The sequence below is a fragment of the Chroicocephalus ridibundus genome, chromosome 4, assembly GCF_963924245.1.
Source record: "Chroicocephalus ridibundus chromosome 4, bChrRid1.1, whole genome shotgun sequence".
NCBI lineage: Eukaryota > Metazoa > Chordata > Aves > Charadriiformes > Laridae > Chroicocephalus > Chroicocephalus ridibundus.
The window spans coordinates 93,848,685-93,866,928 of record NC_086287.1 but is presented as its reverse complement, the minus strand read 5'-3'; the positions used below and the strand labels follow the sequence as shown (position 1 = coordinate 93,866,928).

At 54.7% G+C, this 18,244-nt stretch overlaps 1 protein-coding gene across 3 annotated transcripts in view; it reads right to left on the bottom strand.

Moving 5' to 3' along the window:
* The window catches only part of ACSF3 (acyl-CoA synthetase family member 3), a 69,175-nt gene that overhangs the window by 25,283 nt on the left and 25,648 nt on the right, over positions 1-18,244 (bottom strand). For all 3 annotated transcript variants that reach the window (XM_063334850.1, XM_063334849.1, XM_063334851.1), the window contains one exon: positions 5,581-5,707. In XM_063334850.1, coding sequence (XP_063190920.1) covers positions 5,581-5,707 — 127 coding nt within the window. The remainder of the gene's footprint in view (positions 1-5,580; positions 5,708-18,244) is intronic.

Below are 18,244 nucleotides of genomic sequence, written 5' to 3'. Positions count from 1 at the left end.
ATGGGTTGTGTCTGGCCAAGGATGACCTGGCGAGGTGTTTCCTACAAATACCAGATTTCTCTGCGCTGGAGGACTGCAGGCAGCTTTGCCTTTTCCATAAGAAGTGGTGGGATGGAAATCAAAGAGCTGGGGCCAGGAATGGCAAGGATCTGCAGCTGGTGCCAGCAAGAACCACCCAGCTGCGGTCTGGAAAGCTCAGTCTGAAGAGGACAGACGGACACCAGGAGGTCCCTGCAACCGGTCTGAGAGAGTCACCGGGCTTCGTCCCTTGACTGGGGATTCACGGCTGCAGCAAAAGCAGGTCCTGGAGCGAGCTGGGAACTGCAGTGCTGAGCAGGACGCTCCCAGATACTCGGTGCCCGAGTTCGTAGATCACAGCGGAAAGGCCGAGAGAATGGTGCGTTCAGCAAGCACACACAGATGCACAGCATGCTGCCGCCTGCCCGGGCTCGGCAGCGTCTGAAAGCCTGCCAGGACTGATGGGTGCTTCTCATTTCTCCCGATGATGTCTTATTCCAGATTAACTTCTTTTTTCTTTCTTTTTTTTTTTTTCTTGGAGCTCCCTCTTTCACTGCAGAACATCCAGAAGGAACAGAGACAGCATGTCCACCCCAGCCTCCTTTTCCTCTAAAGCCTTCAACAACTCCACACGGGAAGTCTTTTGGGCCACAGGAATTATTGTTAATGGCAGCCTGGGGGTTTCGTGACCTGCGTAAAAGGATCTAGCAAAAAATCAGCGATAAACCAGGACTTAGCAATGTGAAAAAAAGCTACAAGGCTGTTTTTTTTAAATGTAGCTTAAGGAAAGAAACCTAAAAGATATGAGTCATCATTTTGAAATGCGCATCAAACAAGTTAAATAACTCTTACTTTCTTAACAACATATTAATCAAAGTGCATTGATTCTTGAATCAGGTTCTACTACCAACAAGCTTTCTATCTTCTCCATCCTGATGCATGCATTAAGAGAGTTTTATTCTGACAGATACAATATAGCAATCAATAAAATCTTATTATATGGAGCTGAGATACATGGATTTGTTGGAGGATTTATGCACTACTTTCAAACCCGGTGCTATTTCATGTCTCAGCCTTAACCTGTAATTGAAAATAAATCTCCCTGAATACACCAGATTCTAATTTTCTGGATGTACGGGCAAATGTGAATGGAAGCCGGCCCTCCCTCGGGGAGAAGTCCGCTTTCTGATCGTATCACTCCCCCTGCGCGCACCACTGTATTGCCAGATTCCTCCGGAGAGAGCACCCAGCCCGGCCCTGCCCGGGCAGGAAAACACGGGGGCAAACGGGCCGCGCCTGGGCACCGCGCTGCGCGACTCCATCACGCTCCCCAACCCTCCGTCCCCGTCCTCAGGCCTCCAAAGCCGCTCGCTGCCTGACGATCGCTGCCTCCTGGGCAGAGATAACACAATCTGACAGCGCCAGAGGCTGAGCGACGCGAGCATCGCACGGCTGGGACGGGTGAGTAAGGACCAGGAGCGGGATGACCAGAGAAGCTGGTGTTTGTCTGCTGCTTCCCTCCAGCTCCCAGGGTTTGCTCGGCGATTGCTCATAGAATCACAGAACATTTTGGGCTGGAAGGGACCTTTAAAGCTCATCTAGTCCAAGCCCCCTGCCATGAGCAGGCACTTCTTCAACTAGATCCGGTTGCTCAGAGCCCCGTCCAGCCTGGTCTTGAATGTTTCTGGGGATGGGGCATCTCCCGCCTCTCTGGGCAACCTGGGCCAGGGTTTCACCACCCTCATTGTAAAAAATTTCTTCCTTCTTTATTCCTTTCTTCCATCCTTCCTGCTCAGCGGCACGTGAACGTGCTCGGAGATTGCCCCTCACCTCGCGGGGCACAGGGCAGCTGAGAAGGTATCGCAGGGGCAGGAGACAGACGGCCGTAGGCATTTCTCCTTTGGGTTTGTCTCGGCCTCCGAGGGCTCGGTGCCGCTCGGATGTATGACAGCAGGTGGATACCCAGCAGTCTCCCTGGAAATGGCTGGAGGGGACTTTGATCTAAGCAGCTCTGTCAACAGTGTTAATACAATAAAAATAATCAAATTCACTGAGATGGAAACGAGGGAGATGGAGAGATAGGCAGACAACGGTGCAAATCAGAGGGAATAAAGAGGACAGGAGAAACATTAAATCACCTGCGCAACGCCACAAGTTCAGATGTGTTTCAAAAGAGCCGCGATCTTGAATTCATCAAAAAGTCACTGCGGCATCATGCCTTTTTATCTGTTTTTTTTTTTTTTTTTTTCCCCCAGAACACAGAGATACACGTACTCGTTCCTTCTCTAAGTGGAGGCGCAGACCGGGCACGTTCGCAGAGGGATGCCCTGGCTTCCCGCACGGTGCGCACACGGTGTTTGCCTCTCGTCCTGGGGGGAGGAAACACAGGTTTGCAGTTGCTGCACTAAATGCCTGGTCTTTCCAAGATTTCCCTAGAAACCAAGCAGGGACACCTCCCACCAGCCCAGGTTGCTCCAAGCCCCGTCCAACCTGGCCTTGAACCCCTCCAGGGATGGGGCAGCCACAGCTTCTCTGAGCAACCTGGGCCAGGGGCTCGCCGCCCTCAGAGTGACAAATTTCTTCCTGATATCTAACCTAAATCCACCCTCTTCAAGACTGAAGCCATCACCCCTCGTCCTATCACTCCGTGCCCTTGTAAAACGTCCCTCCCCATCTTTCCTGTAGGCCCCCTTCAGACCCTGGAAGGCTGCTATAAGGTCTCCCCGGAGCCTTCTCTTCTCCGTCTGCTTCAGGTGTCCTGTAGGTCCCTTGGTCCAGCAGCGAGAGGAACGCTAGCTAGTACAGAGTCAGAAATGCCATCGCCTGGGTTTCGGGAGCACCGTACACCGACCAGGCGACCTGCAAATGGCAGATACAGCAGATTCTATCCCGGCAGCGGCCAGGCTTTGCCTCTTTGGGATTCTGCCAGTGTGGTCTCCACTCCAAAGTTACCCGCCGCTGCTTAACGGGGGTAATTCACCCTCCGGATCCCAGTCGCTATGACGGAACACAACCTCCTCAAATCCCAGAAGTGTTTTTTGACCACCACGGGGACATTCGCCGCCTCCGAGTGATCTCCAAAGGCTGTCATCACGGCGGGGGCAGGCAGGGCGAGCACAGGGTGACGGGGTTCGCTCACGGCACCGCCGGCTAAATGAAACTTTGGAAAAAAATCGCCCCATCGAACCAATATCCACAAGAGAGGGAGCAAGCGGTCAGGAGAGGAACGAAAGGAAAGAAAGGCAAAGAGTTGGGGAACAGGATGGGGAAGGGAGTTAAAAGCCCACCGTCCTCCCTAGGCAGCTGCTGGGGACATGGGGGAGGCAGCCTGGCAGGGGGTCTGCCGCTGGGGGGGTCGTCCAGGCAGCCCCCGACCCAGCCCGGATCCCCCACGCCTGTCTCCGCTCCCCCCTCCCTTATTCCTAGCTCTGAGCTTTGCTCAGCTAGTGAAAGGGTTAAGTTTAATTTATACTGATTTCTATTTAATATCATTCTCTCCCCGTAGGAGCCGGCAGCTGTGAGCTGATTGTACTCTCTCATTATGCAGTCTGTATCACTAATGGCCTGTGACAAAGGCATGCCATCTTCCCGGCCTTACCCCCGAGAGCCAATTAAACACACATACTCCCTTCCTGTTTGCAGCGCATTACAATGAAATTAAACTGAATTTCAAAATCATTTTCTCCTAAAGACATCTCTTTGCAATAATTAATGCACGCTATTCCTTTGCATCTGAAATATTCATCAGGAGTGTCGACTAAAAAAAAAAAAAATTTTTTTTAAAGCTGATTGCCCCGCACCCTGCACGTCGCCCGATGATGCTCCAGTCCCAGCCCGCGGTGCCCGCCCGGGATGGGGACCCGCGGTGACACTGCCGGCAGGGCAGCTCCACGTCTGCTTGGGGCTAACAACAACAATAAATCACAGCTTCTTCAAGAACCGTAAATAAATAAGATTACACAGAAGGCATCAGAAACCCAGCCTGACTCCTGACTCGACGGCACCGCTGACACCCAAGTAAAAGAGGGGCACGGGGAAGCCAGAGCTGCGCGTATGTCAAGGTTAGGCAGAAATGAGCCATCCCGCCCTTCTGCACCGGTCAGATTAACTGGTGCTCAGGCTCGGTGCTGGCAGACAAACACGCTGCCTGTATCTACCCCACTGCCCAAACGGCTCCCGGCCGGCGGCAGGAAGGTGGGCACCCGAGATACCAACCGGCAGCGGGAGCAGAGCCTGCCAACCCGTCCCGTGGCCGGTTTAGTATTTAATTTAAATTGCAGAACGGTGCCCGGGGACAGGGGGACAGGAACCCCCGACTGGGGAGGTCTCTGACCACCCGCCACGCGCAGAGCAGGAGGTGTAATTTGAAGCCCAGAACTTCTTCATGGCCTGTGACATCCATTCCCTTTGGGAAAGGTCTTCAGCCTGGTACCCTCTTGAATTTGTTATGCCACATGATGGGCAGGATTAGCCGTAAGAGTTCTCCTCCGAGAACTCACTGTCCCAGCCACGGCAGTTCAGGTAGGGACAGTCCCGATGGCATCCGCTGCTACCACAGGGAAACGGGATCTTCTCTCTGTTTGCAAATATCTGATAAAACCTACCAAGGCGCACACAGGACCCACGCACAATATGTATCATTATTATTATTAGGGTATTATCTTCTAGTGAAATGTGATTTGAAAGGAGGAAATACCAGAGGTGTCCCCCTCCCTGGAAACACTTCGTGTTTCGGCAACATTTCTCTTAGTTGAAAGGGAAAGGCAAACCCTGAGAAAAACCCAGAAAAAGAAACATTTCCTTTGCATTTCCACAACTTATCATGGAAAAATAGAACGAGCCTTGGTTTCAAATTAAAAGGCCTCTTTATTTGCAAGACTCAGACTTTTCACTTTAAAAAAAAACGTTCTGGCAATTTCAAAACCCCTTCCCGAGCCGCTCCCGCACTGAAGACACCCGCTGTGATTTTTCCCCAGAAAGTTCAGCTTCCCATCAATTAATATTTTCTGGCTGACAACTGCCAGTTCCTTGAAAAGCTGCCACGCAATGCTGGTGGCCAAGCCCGTGACCCCAGACCACCCCCGGCGGCCACGCTGCCCGTGCTCACGGCTTCGACCCTACACACCTTAAACACTCCGCCATCACCAGGAGCGCGAACCGCCCTGCGGACACCACACCGGCGGCGAGAAGGGAGGCAGGATGGATCCGGCACCTCGGAGCTTAGGCGAGGGTTTTCCACTGACACGGTCCCCACGTAAATTAAGCTAAATCCCACCCGTCTGCAAAGTTTAAGTCCCCGGAAAACATCAAGCACCAGTACATTGTGCTTACAAGCAAGCAACCCCAGCCATACCCCGTTACTTGGCTAAGTACGGCCAACACAAATGAAGTTCCTCCAGCACTTGGAAGCACGTCCAGCCCGTACCCCCAGCCAGGCTGCGACCCCCCATCTCCAACCCCCACCCCCAGCAGCCGCGGAACCTCGTGAGCCCAACCGGAGCTGCTGCCCCCCTCTCCCCTCGCTGCCCTCTGCCAGCCGCCGCGGGGAAGCCATTGCGGTACCTGTTTTGAACCAGCCGTCGGGCGTGAAGGCATCTGCTGTTTCTCTGGGTCTGTTCCAGTACTCGCGGAAGACGGAGGGTCCCTTCACGAGCAGTTCCCCTTCCTGGCCCTCGAGACCGGGTGTCACCTAGGACAAGCACACAGTGAATGCATCCTGGGGAGCAGCTGCATCGCCTCCGCCGCCTGTCCCCCAGCGGTGGGGGACAAGCGGGACCCATGTGTGTGCCTTGTGCCCTCCCAGCCTTTACCGACCTCCGACGCAGCCCATCCACCCGCAGGACCTCTTTCCTCAGGTGGAAGGGCTCCCCTAAGTGCCTTCGATATTCAAAAGCACTGAAAATATACGTCTGTGTTATATGAAAACAAGAACTGCCATCCTGGAAGAGGAGGGAGAGGGAGAGGGAGAGGGAGAGGGAGAGGGAGAGGGAGAGGGAGAGGGAGAGGGAGAGGGAGAGGGAGAGGGAGAGGGAGAGGGAGAGGGAGAGGGAGAGGGAGAGGGAGAGCTCTCACATGCACGCAGCTGGACAAGAAATAACTTTTTGGAAAAGTCTGGTCGTTTCTGACCTCTGGATGGCCTGACGCAGACTGGCTTCACAACAGCTCTCCTCACCCTGCTCCCACCACAGCACCCATCACCCTCTGCCAGGGTCAGGTTCTCTCCCAGGAAACCATTTGGAAACATCCCCCCTGCCCCCATCATCCAAGGCTGCCCCCGGAGCCTTGGCACAGTCTGGGGTGTGGGGGATGCTGGGGGGGGCATCAGCAGAGACAGCGTGTCACGCTTTGCAATCTCCAGGCACCCCGACCAGGGCACCCACCCGCTCGAGGAGACCCTCTCCCGTCTCTCTTGGGCCAGGCTGCCTTTCCCCGTGGCGGAGGCTCTCGGGGGATGGATGAAAACTGGTCACAGATGCTGCGTCCTGAAAGACCCACACATGCCTGACAACTCGGTGTCCCGTCCCCAGAGCGCTGCTGCCCTCCAGGCCCGTATATCTTGCCGTGACAGCAGCCAGCTGAAAGGGCGAGCGGAGGGCTCAGCCTTGCAAACGGCAGCCGCTGGGGACACCGGCCACCAGCGGCACCGCTTGGCACTCGCAGCGACCTGTCGCTGGGCTGGCAGCGGCGGAGCCCTGCCCTCCCCCAGCACCACTGTCCCGCAGCAGCTGGGAGATCGGATCCCGGTCCGGTGTTGAAGGCAGCACCACCGCTCACCCCAGATGTACTAGACTTGTGGCGTCCTCAGGGACGAGGACCATCCTCCCGCCCGCCGCGGCCGGGCGATGCAGGCAGGAGGGCAGCCGCGGCGAGGCCGGGGGAGGCAGGGGACGATGTGCTCCCGTGACTCCGCCACGCTGCTGTCTGCTCTGTTGACAGAGAGAAAACTTTGCTTTCCAAAACTGTCAATCTAACACTCCTGGGTTGGTTTTTTTTTTTTCCTGAGGAGGTGGCAGGAAACACCATCTGATTTGTTCTCGGGGACGCGCGGCTCCTTTCAGGCTCGCTGGAAGGCAACGGTTGTAGTGACAACTCGGTACCCTGCAAACATGCGCGGGCAGGTTTTCTATGGCAACAAAACAAATATCCTGCTGTTATGGAAACTGGAGAATGGCAGGAAGGTCACAGACTTGCCCGACACTGCACGGTATCTCATCTCCCCTGCACATGCACCGCTCTGTAATTATAAGGACGCGGGCAGGCTAAGAGATGAGGCACTAGAGAAGCGCGAACGTCGCACCGCGCGTGGCACTGCGTTAACCTACAGCCCTTTGCAGGGAAGACGCGCAACGCCAGTGCTGGGACGGAATATCACGACGAGCTGCGCTTGTACACGTCGCTCCGTCCCTTGGCAGAGAACATCCCGGTAACAGGAACTCCCAGCCACTTTGTACCTGAGCTGCCGCCACACGCATGAGATGATAGATACATCTGGGACCCCGAAAGTCAGCAATGCCAGAAAGGCAGCCGCGAGGGCAAGCGGTAAGAGCAGAAGTGGAGAGGCAGGCAGAACCCCAGAGCAGGGCAGGCTCTGCGCAGCCTTCGATGGAAACGAAGCTTCTCTAAAGGAAACTGCTTAGAAACCTGCTTTTAAGGCACACTTCTTGTTTTAAGTCATTTCTTCCTGATGTCCTGTCTTGGAGGACGAGGTGACCTGGGGCACAGCCCAGGCACTTCTACAGAGCCACCTAAATGCCTCCACGTGTCACGGGCTGGGCTGAGCCCCGGAGCCCTGGCTGTGCATCACCTCCGCTGCCTGGAAGATGCCGCAGGAGAAAAAGATCCTTAATGCTGACGAGGGGAGTTTAGCCGAACGATGGCAAGGCGAGGACGGTGCTGGGTGAGTTCTCCCCTGGGGATCTGAAAGAAGGAGCCTGAGGACCAGACTACCCACAAGCAGGACAGCACAGAGGAACCCGGGATCCGGGAGAGCCAAGCACCGAACCTCCAAACCTGCAGCAGCAAAAGGGCAAGAGGCACAAAGCCTGAGCGGACAAGAGTGGCAGGGACATGGCGGGTGATGCAGAGGGACCGGCAAGGCAGGGTTTCAGTGCTGTCACATGCAGCGGTGTAATTTTATGACACAGCTCCTTCTTCTCACTCCTTTTCCTGCTGTGGCGTCACAAAAAAAACAAGCAACGTCCTTGTGCACCTCAGTCCCCGCAGTGTTCCCAGTTCCAGTTCCACCCATCGGGCAGTGCAGCCCTTACAGCCCTGCCCGCGACACCTCTCCTCCCGGGGGGCAACTCCGGCCCGCTCACCTGCCATCCCATCCGCCCCATCTCAGTACACGTAACAGACTATTGAAATCACATTACAGGCTTTTTAATTACTAGCGTGAGCCTCCGAGGCCAATCCCTTCATCCGTCGGGCTGCCTCCGACTCCCCCGAAAGGGCTGAGGAGGGGGTGGCGGGGGTAAGGACGGCGAGGAGCCGTGCTCAGCTGCCTGAGCTTCGTCCACAGGTCCTGCCAGACTCCTGTCTTCTGCTCGGCAGCGCCGAACGCAACAAAGGGTGTAAATCTGGCTACTATGAACGTCTTCGATCCCGGCCCGCCCGGCTGAGCCCTGCCCTGCGCAGGCGCTGCCCGGTGCCAGCCGTGCCGGGTACTGCCCTACCTGCGCCACCCGCGCCGTGCCCCGGCGCAGCGCGGCAGAAGCTGCCCCGGGGGCCAATCCTGCGCGCTGTTTACCTGCGCGCTGCCATGTCTTGCTGCGAATCCAGCCTTGAACCAGCTCCAAATTTCTTGTCATATCAACGCAAATTTTGGCAGCGGCTCAACCCACGTCTTATCTCGAGCAGAGCTCCTTGGCAGCAGGCACCTCCCTGTTGTGTAATTTAATGATGTTATGGCTGGCTTGCAAACAGTAAAACAGAAAGGCCGTGACGTTATCTTAATAGGATTTTGCTTGCTGAACTCCGAGTGTCACTGGCACTGCTCCCCAGCGCAGCAGAGGGGACACAAACCACCCCAGCGCCAGCAGCTTCTGCTGCTCGCAAACAGCATAGATTAAAATTCAAGGTTCAAGGCATTTGTCTCCGACAATCCCTCGCATCTGATCCCCGCTAAAATCCCGCATCCCCCCAGCTAGCTGGCTGCTAACCCACTTTGAAAGCGGGGTTTTTGTGGCAGCAGCGTGTTTGGTTCTTTCCTCCGTCACATCTCAGCGGCCCCCGTTGTTGATATGCTGGATCGACGCTGCAAGCAGCTGCTGAAAGCATCAGATCGCTAATTGCACAGATATCCTCCTCTCCTAGTGCCATATTTTAATGCACGTTTCAGCTGCTTTAATGCATTCGAGCAACTTTAACGCCCCGGCACAGCGTGCCCCCGAAGGTTGCTGTTTGATAGCTTTCTGCTGTAAAACCGATGCGGCGAGTTGAGCTGGGCCAGCCGGCACGCTAGATAAGATTACATTTTCCACGCATGAAAATAAAAGGTTGTAATAAATCCTTTGAAGGGCTAAATCTGGGTGATTATAAAATGCATATTTTCCCTGCTTCCATTTTACCTCTTTATTAGGAGGAAGCGAGGACGGTTTGTAAATAGCTGGGAATCCCCGCTTGGCACGCGGCCCTGGGATTTGTTCAAAGTGGCCATTTGTTTTCTTGCGGTCTCTGATACAGGCTGCCCCGCGCTCCTCCGGGAACTGCGGGAGAGGAGCTTGTAATGGACTTTAATGGAATTAGGGTCTTTTATGGAGGTAGGCTCGGAGCGGCGTCTCTTTCGCTGGGAAGCAGAGGAGGCATAGCGGATTCCTAAGCGGAAACATGTGGAAGACACGGAGTGAAAGCTGGAAGGCGAGGCTTGTAAGGGGAGGTAATAACGCGTTATTGGGCTGATAGGATTGGGAGGAAGACAGACAAGCTTTTAGGGAAAAAAAAGAAAAAAACACACACACACCTTCTTCAGGTTGCAAACAGTAGGTTTCAGGGGGACACATTTAACTTCTACCAACCCCCTCCTTCCTCCTGACCCCCCAAAAAATAATAATCTGAAGCTCTTCCCTGGGTGAGTACCCAAGGCTGCGGATCAGAGCATTTCCCTCGGGAGGGACCTTAAAAGGGACCGTGCAACTCCCGTGCCCCAGAAGCGCGAGGCAGGACGTTTGCAGACGGTTTTCTGGGATGGGGCGAAGCGGAGCAGGGGGGGGGGCAGCGCAAGGGCCTGCAGATCTCCCGTCATTTTCCTTTTCCTCTTCCCTACTTCCAGTTCTGCCCCTGGGTCCCCACTCCCTGTCCCACCCTCCCACAGGCCGCTTTCCGACTCCTCCGCAGTCCTCCCTCCAGGAAGAACCAGCCAGCCCCACTCCTGCAAGCTGCCACCACCCCGGGCTCGGAGCAGCCCGGCTTCCTTCACCACGGCTGTTGCCAGAGCCGGAGAGAACAGCCCGGGGCGTCCACAGGCCGGGCACCGCGGCTGACGCGACCAAGAGAAGCAAAAGCATTTACGTTCGTGGGGAGGAAGGAAATGTTTCTGCAGCCCTGCCTCCTCTGCCACGGCCCCACAGCGCTGCTCAGCTTGGAAGTGCTTGGCATTTTTCCCCACCTTGTAAATAAGTGATTACTGCGATCACAATAATTAAGCAACCCAGCCTTTTAAGTGACTAATAGAAGACAATAATTTATATGTGTGAGGTTTATGGAAGTGATGGAGCCCTTTTAGCAGTTCTCGCAGAGCAGTAACTTTTCTCTGGTTTTTTTTTGTGTTGTTTTTGTTTGTTTGTTTTTGGTTTTGGTTTTTTTTTTTAAACATACCAGGAGCACGGAAAATAATATAACGAAGCCTGAAGAACTGCCCCCGCTCCCTCCCTGTAGGGTCGAGCTGTGGAGCACGGATGCCCTGCCACGCTCGCCACCACGCTGCCGCAGAAGCTTCCCTGCCACCAGCGCCTCCAGACACGCTCCCTGCCCCGCGTGAGACCACTCACTCACCCCTTCAAGATTTCGGTGGCCCGGAGAGCGCTGCGATACAGCAAAGCCTTGCCACAACACGGCATCCAACAACTCCGCTCCAACTGACCTGGAGAAGGCACGGGAGCTCCAGGCTGTGCTCAGACCCGGCTCTTCCAGACCATGGGATCACGCTACGTCCAGTCCTGCTGCGGCGGGTGACAAGAGAGATGAGGACATGCTCACCTGCCTCCTAAAAGGAAGCTGGAGACCAATAATCCGCTTTATAGTGCCTTTTAATCACTGTCTCTCTGGGCCATATTTGAATGGATGTCCTAGAGGTGTGAGGCTTGCTAGAGCATTACCAAATTCCCAGGCAATCCGAACGCTCACGCACATTCATCATTAAAAATTGCCCGCCAAGTTGCGTGTTTTTGTAAAAGCATTATCGTTCCTCTGAGCTGCGTGTCCTGCAGCATCCTGCAGAAGGCAAGCAGGAGGCAATTTAGACACAGAACAATTTTCCTCCTGCTGGAAAAAGGCAGATTTCTGCTCCTCGGGGACACAGCACAGAGAAAGAAGGGAAAAAAAAAAAAAATCCCAACCAAAAAAAACCCAAGCCCAGACTGTAATCTACAAGGCCACATTTCACATCTGTTTTTGCAATGTTAACTTTTATAAAAGGGCTGGGAATAACGCAATCAATTTACTTTTCATTTTGGAGGGTTATAAATTTAAAAGCAAGGCTGGTGCACAGTGGAACTGGAACATTGAAACTTGTTTTCAAAAAACCCAACCCTCTACTTACAGCAAATGTTGTTCCTCTGAAAACAAAAGTGACGGCATATATTTTTAGGCAATACTGATTTTTTAAGAGTTACCAGACTGATTAACTCCAGATGATCCCAAAAGAACCACAGAAAACAACCCAAGTTTGGGAAAGGTCACTCCTCCCCGCAGTTGTTCCACGGACCCAAAACTTCTTGATCTATATTAACACCATAAATTAGATGTGTAACACTATTCCAGAAACGCCAGCAGCTCTCCGCGCTGCTGTTCTCGTCCCTCTTGTTTGCAGGCTTCAGAAGATAATAAACGAGGCGAGATGTCAGCACATCTTCCCACTCCCTCAGCTCTCTTCATTAGAGAGAGGCTCCTGACGTGCCCTCGCAACGCCTGCTCTGATTTTGTGCTCGGGGGCAGGCAGAGGACCAGGCAAGGATTCAATTAGCGGCCCACCTTCGGTTCATTTTTCATAAGCCTCACTCAAAAGTCGAGGTCAGGGAGGCTGTGATGTGCTGCGACTACAGACGATCGCGCTGCCCTAGAACCTCTAATTGCTTCCTTGTGCTAAACCACGCTGCGGCGGCCGGTGCCTCCTCCCTTCGGCTGGAAGCACCCCGGGGCAGAGACTGTCCCTTTTCCTTCTGGTCTCTGTTTCTGCATCTCCACCACCACGACCAGGGCTCTTTGGCAAATATCTCCAAGATGTCCCACAGCAGCGACAGCCTCCACGACCAGATGGAGGTCCAACAAACGTATCAGGGGAGGAGGCAGGTTGTAAGCACGTGGGTTGAATTGCGTCTCTTCAGTCTGGAAAACAGACAGCTGATGGGGGATCTTATCAACGCTTATAAATACTGAAAGGGGGGGTGTCAGGAGAATGGGGCCAGGCTCTTTTCAGTGGTGCCCAGTGGCAGGACAAGGGGTAACGGGCACAAACTTGACCACGGGAAGTTCCATCTCAACATGAGGAGGAACTTCTTTGCTGTGAGGGTGGCAGAGCCCTGGCACAGGCTGCCCAGAGAGGTGGGGGAGTCTCCGTCTCTGGAGACATCCTAAACCCGCCTGGACGCGTTCCTGTGCCACCTGCTCTGGGTGACCCTGCTCTAGCAGGGGGTTAGACTAGATGATCTCCAGAGGTCCCTTCCAACCCTATGGTTCTATGAACCCACAGCTCGGAAGGACTCAGGTGCGAAGTTGCAAAAGTCAAACAGAAACAAGCACCAGCGACTGCGTTGGCAGGAGACCTGCTTTCACCCCATGCCTCACAACGCCAAAGATGAACACCCCAGCTCTCCCAGGCTCTCCTGGCATGGGCAACGATACAGAAAAGGGCTGAAGACCAAAATCAGACACGGGGAGACCAGAAAGGAATCCACCCCTTGTCCCTCATGTTGGGAGAACCAAGACTGCCAGCCTGGTGAAGGGGACCAAGGACACACATCCCAAGTCTTCCTCCCCCTACAAGGAGGAATGAAAGCATAAAACAATAAAAAAGAGATTGATGGAGATTTTGAGGGTGCTGCGACAAAGGTTGAGGGTGCTACAACAGAGCTTAGCTCAAGGGAAACAGTTGCGGAAAGAAGCTTCTTCTTGACAGATGGATTCAATTTGAATGTGCAAGGACATAGTCTTCTGGAATCAAGGCTGCTCCTGTGATAAGAAAAGTTTTCAGCTGAGAAACAAGGGGACACGACGCTAACATAATCTCTGCCTCCACGTTTACTACCAGGAAGAAATAAAATACAACTATGGCCAAATAAAAAAAAAATAAAAATCAGAGGACAGACAGAAAGAAGGAAGGAGATATAAGTCCATACGAAAATGCAATTGTGATCAATGAGAAGCTGCTAAAATGTTTGTGCAGTAATGAAAGCAGCCTGGGCAACAAAGTGGAGAAACTTGAATTACTTGGGCGGGACACAAAACAGGATACTGAGGAGATGAGAGGAACACGGTGAAACAGAAATCGTAACCGGAATATACACAACTGCAGAATCCAACGCTGCGAGGGCTTTGGAAGGAGTTTTTGGAAGAAGCGGAGGCAAATGGAAAATGAGAAAAAATGCAGCGTGAGTTTACCAAAGGTGGATTGTGCCAGAAAACCTGAGGACTGATGTTCCAGATAGAAGAAAAGCAGCAGATCTAATCCAGGCTGCCTTCAACAACGTGTTCCCCATGCTGCCAGCCCTGGGGGGCGGCTACTGATGGGGGAGATCATGAGGTTGAGGGCAAGACTCGTGAGGTGGAGGAGATGAAGCTCAAAGCATCCCATGATGGGTAGCCATCCAGCCTTGTCAGCCAGCCTTTGGCTCTCCATAGCTCAACTTGAATTTCACCCCAAGTCCCAAGAAACAGTTCAACCCTGAATCAGCAACTTGCTGTCCTGGTGAAGGCATCCTACGAGGCTCCAGCACCATAGGGCAGTGAGCTGCTGACGGGAGATGGAACTGGGATGCTGGAGGTATAGAGAGACTTGTGGGAGGTACCAGTACACGAGGATGGGATGCAGCAGGGACAAGAAAACAGGTGAAAAATTGTACCGTCGGGAGGAGATATGTTCTGAAAGCGTAGGAGCACCAAGGACAAAGAACAAACTGGTTTAGGCTGAGGTCTGATCAGACTAGGAAAAGGAAGAAACAAGTCCAGAGACAGGACTCCCTGGGCCAGGTGGTCACATTCCAACCAGCATGTCCGTACCTGTCCACTTTCAGGAATGCCAGTCATAGAATCATAGAATCACAGGGTTGGAAGGGCCCTCTGGAGATCATCTAGTCCAACCCCCCTGTCAGAGCAGGGTCATCTTATATCAGGTGGCACAGGAACGCGTCCAGGCGGGTTTGGGATGTCTCCAGAGACGGAGACTCCCCCACCTCTCTGGGCAGCCTGTGCCAGGGCTCTGCCACCCTCACAGTGAAGAAGTTCCTCCTCGTATTGAGATGGAACTTCCTATGCTCAAGTTTGTGCCCGTTACCTCTTGTCTTGTCGCTGGGTACCACTGGGAAGAGCCTGGCCCCATCCTCCTGACACTACCCCTTTCAGTATTTATAAGCATTGATAAGGTCCCCCCTCAGTCTTCTTTTTTCCAGACTGAAGAGACCCAAATCCCTCAGCCTCTCCTCATCAGAGAGGTGTTCCAGTCCCCTCAGCATCTTGGTAGCCCTTTGCTGCACCCTCTCCAGCAGGTCCCTGTCCTTCTGGAACCGGGGAGCCCGGAACTAGACATAGTAGCCCAGAACTGGCTGCCTATAACCTCAGGAGCTACTCGCAGGAGAAGGGCCAGGCACACTCACACCAGCCGTTTCAAATTACCTGGATGGATGAGATGAGGAGACACCACCCGAGAGGTGCACGTGCAACAGCACCTCCACGCACGACCCGGCCCAGAGACGTGCCAAGTGCCAAAGTCCACAGCACCTACCCCCACCCATGGCACACTGCCCGCGGGCAGCAGCCATGGAGGTGCCTAGACCTTGGAGGAAGCCTCCAAGACAACCCTGGCAGCTCAGTGGGGACCGGGCACCTCCCCACCGGTTCTCCAGAGACCTGGGATGAATGCGAACGAGGTGGAGCCACTCCTGGTCCCCTCCACAGGGGCATCAACGGCCGAGACCTCCGGCCTTAACAAAGGGTGATGGTGGCAGCTGCCCCCAGCACCCGCAGCCCCATGGAGGTGCTGGAAACCAACGGCAAGCCTGTTAGCAGATGGCAGGGACGCGGGGGACACGGGGAGGAGGGGCCAGGAGATGCTGGTGGCTTTCGGGAGGGATGGCCGCAGCCGCGCCGGTTCTCATCCAGGACGACAGCTTGCATATGGATAAACAACGAGATAATTACAACCTTTGCAGGGGGGGGAGTGGTGGGGGTGGGTGGGGAGGGGAGAAAAGCCCATGGCTGCAGCATCCTCCTGCTGCCAGCTCCTGCAACCCGTACGTCCCGCACGGCTCCCTTCGCAGCCTCATCACGAGCAAATTACTCGCCATAAAAGCCCTGGCTAGAGCACTGCATTAGATACAGCTGTGAAACCATTTATCTATTGATAGACCCCTATTGTCAGGGACTGGGGTTTGGCTTTCGTGCGAGCGAGCAATTTGGAAAAGGGGAAAAAAAAAAAAAAAAAAAAAAAAAAAGAAAGAAAACCAACAAAAATGACAACCCAAAAAAACCCTACCAACCAACAAACAAACAAATAAAGAAGGAGAGAGACAATACCCGACAGCTCGCAGGGTTTCCAGGCCTCTGCCAGCTGGGAAGCTAAGCGTATGAAATATGCATTGCACTGAACAAAGCAAACTGAAACGTTCGGCGCTGGGAAGCTGTAACCCTTTCCTGTGCGCCGGAGCCAGCCGGGGGGAGAGCGAGATTCCCAGGCTGCCAAAAAGTTAAGGGGAAAAAAGACCAAGAGAAAAAGCATCCGGGGTCATGGGTAGGGAGGAACGCTGACAGCTTCCCCTACACCGACACCCAGGCTTTTTGGGTAAAGAGCCTGTTCCTATAGGATCAGACGAACTCAACAGGCAGCTGCTTAAGGCAGGTTAAATGTTTCGGAACTGCTTCGGACGAGAGCAATGGCCGGGATGGCTCAAAGCAGACGAAGCTGCTGCTGTCCCCTGATGTCCACTTCCAGACCTCTGCTCCCCAGGGATGTACTGGAGGAGGAGCACTTCCCCAAGCACTCGATGGACAGCATCTCCCCAGGGGACCACGCTCCGCACCACCACGCTCCTGCGCAGGGAGGAGGTGGATGACACCGTGTCAGGCACTGTGACTCTGCCGGGCAGTGCCACCCCCGGCCCGCGCTGCCCCACCGCGGGTGGCCCTGTCCCACAACAGGCTGTAGAGCATCCTCGGCTGGGGAGGGATCGTGCAGCGAGGGATCTAGTCAGGCTGGAGCACCTCGTTTCGCTGTTGGGAGTGGTGGTGCAGCTTCAGGCAGGGCACGGCCGACAGCCTGAAGCACGTGGCTCCGTGTCAGCTCAGGAAAGCAGCTCGCAGCCCACGGTGCAGCGACAGCCAGCAAGGAAACAGCACAAGAGTCAGCTAGAAAGCCTGAGCAAACCAGACGCGATGGAGCACAAGGCTCATGAGAGCCTCAAGGAGATCGGAGGGCTGGAGCACGTGCGTGAAAGGAATCCAACACTCTAATCAAGGGATGGGAGAAAATGAAGGGAAGAACAGAGATCCAGCAAACTTTCAGCTAAGTAGATTATTGATCTTCAGGGTGTGCCAGAAACCAGCTTTGCAAATTACAGCAGTCCCCTGCTGCAAGCTCAGGCAGTTACCGGATGGCAAAGCAGAAACGCTCCCCACCTCCCCGTTCCCACCACCCACACGCCTTCCTCCGCCACCGCCGCGATGCCGCCAGGCTCCTGTTTGCACCTCGCTGCAGCAGGACACGCAAACACGTCCAAAGGGTGACAACGTGAAAGGAAACGGCGCGATCCGCCAGCATCTAATGGGAGAGACGGTGTTAGCGGGGAAGAAACAGCTCAGGGAAAGTCTGTTGTCTTCTGTTGCCGAGAGGGAGCAGAAGGCAGAAACCTCAGCCCAACGCGAGCGGGGAAGGCGGTGACCTTGCGAGGCTCCGTACAGCTAAGCAAATAATTTCCTTGGCAAAGGCAGGCGCTCTTTCCGCTCGCAGTCAGGAGGGTTTCTGCACAGCGGAGCCGAGGTGTGAACGCCTCGCAGATTGCCCTGACAATGCGCCTAACCCCCGGCACAAAGATCACCTGCTCGCAGGAGCCGAGAGGCTGGTGAGGAGAGACGGCTCCGAGCCCGACTCCTGCCGGGGTGCTCAGCATCCCACCAAATCTGCCCCACCGTGCTCGCTCTTAGCCCTCCGTGCTGCCGGGCACGGCCGCCCCACGGCACGGCTGCCCCACGGCACGGCCTCGTGCCCCCGCTGTGGCCGGGATCAGCTCCGGCTTGGCAGCTTCATTATTATCTGCGCAGCGGCACAGATGTGCACCGCGCTTTCTGTGTACGGAGAGAGGTCCCTGCCCTGAAAATCTCATAAGTGAAGCAGACGGCAGGCGCTCCCTGGGCCGGCCCGGCTGCCGGGAGGTGTTTATTTCCAGCAATCCATTACGTGACATTTGGTAATTTTTCACAGCGTCAATGCCAAACCGGAGAGAAATGCCCAGAGCAGGGATGGGGCTGCGGAGGCTCGTATCAAACCCTGGCAGAACGGGCGCTGGGAGGGCCGCGTGCCGCCTGTCACCAGCCCCGCCACCACTGTCCTTCCACCGGGACCCCTCTGCCTTTGCCGGGTCCACACCACAGACCTCCCAGCCCTCAAAAAAACATGCTGTAAGCCTCAGAGCCCCCCCTGCGAGGGAGGTGAGGAAGTATTTGTTCATCCCTTCTCGTAAGAGGCAAGAAAAAGGCCACGCCAGGGTTGTCCAGTGGCACAGGCAGGGAGGGTGACACTGACCGGGTCTTCTCATCCCGGGGACAGCCCCTCTGCCGTGAAGAAGCTGTTTTTAAAAAAAGC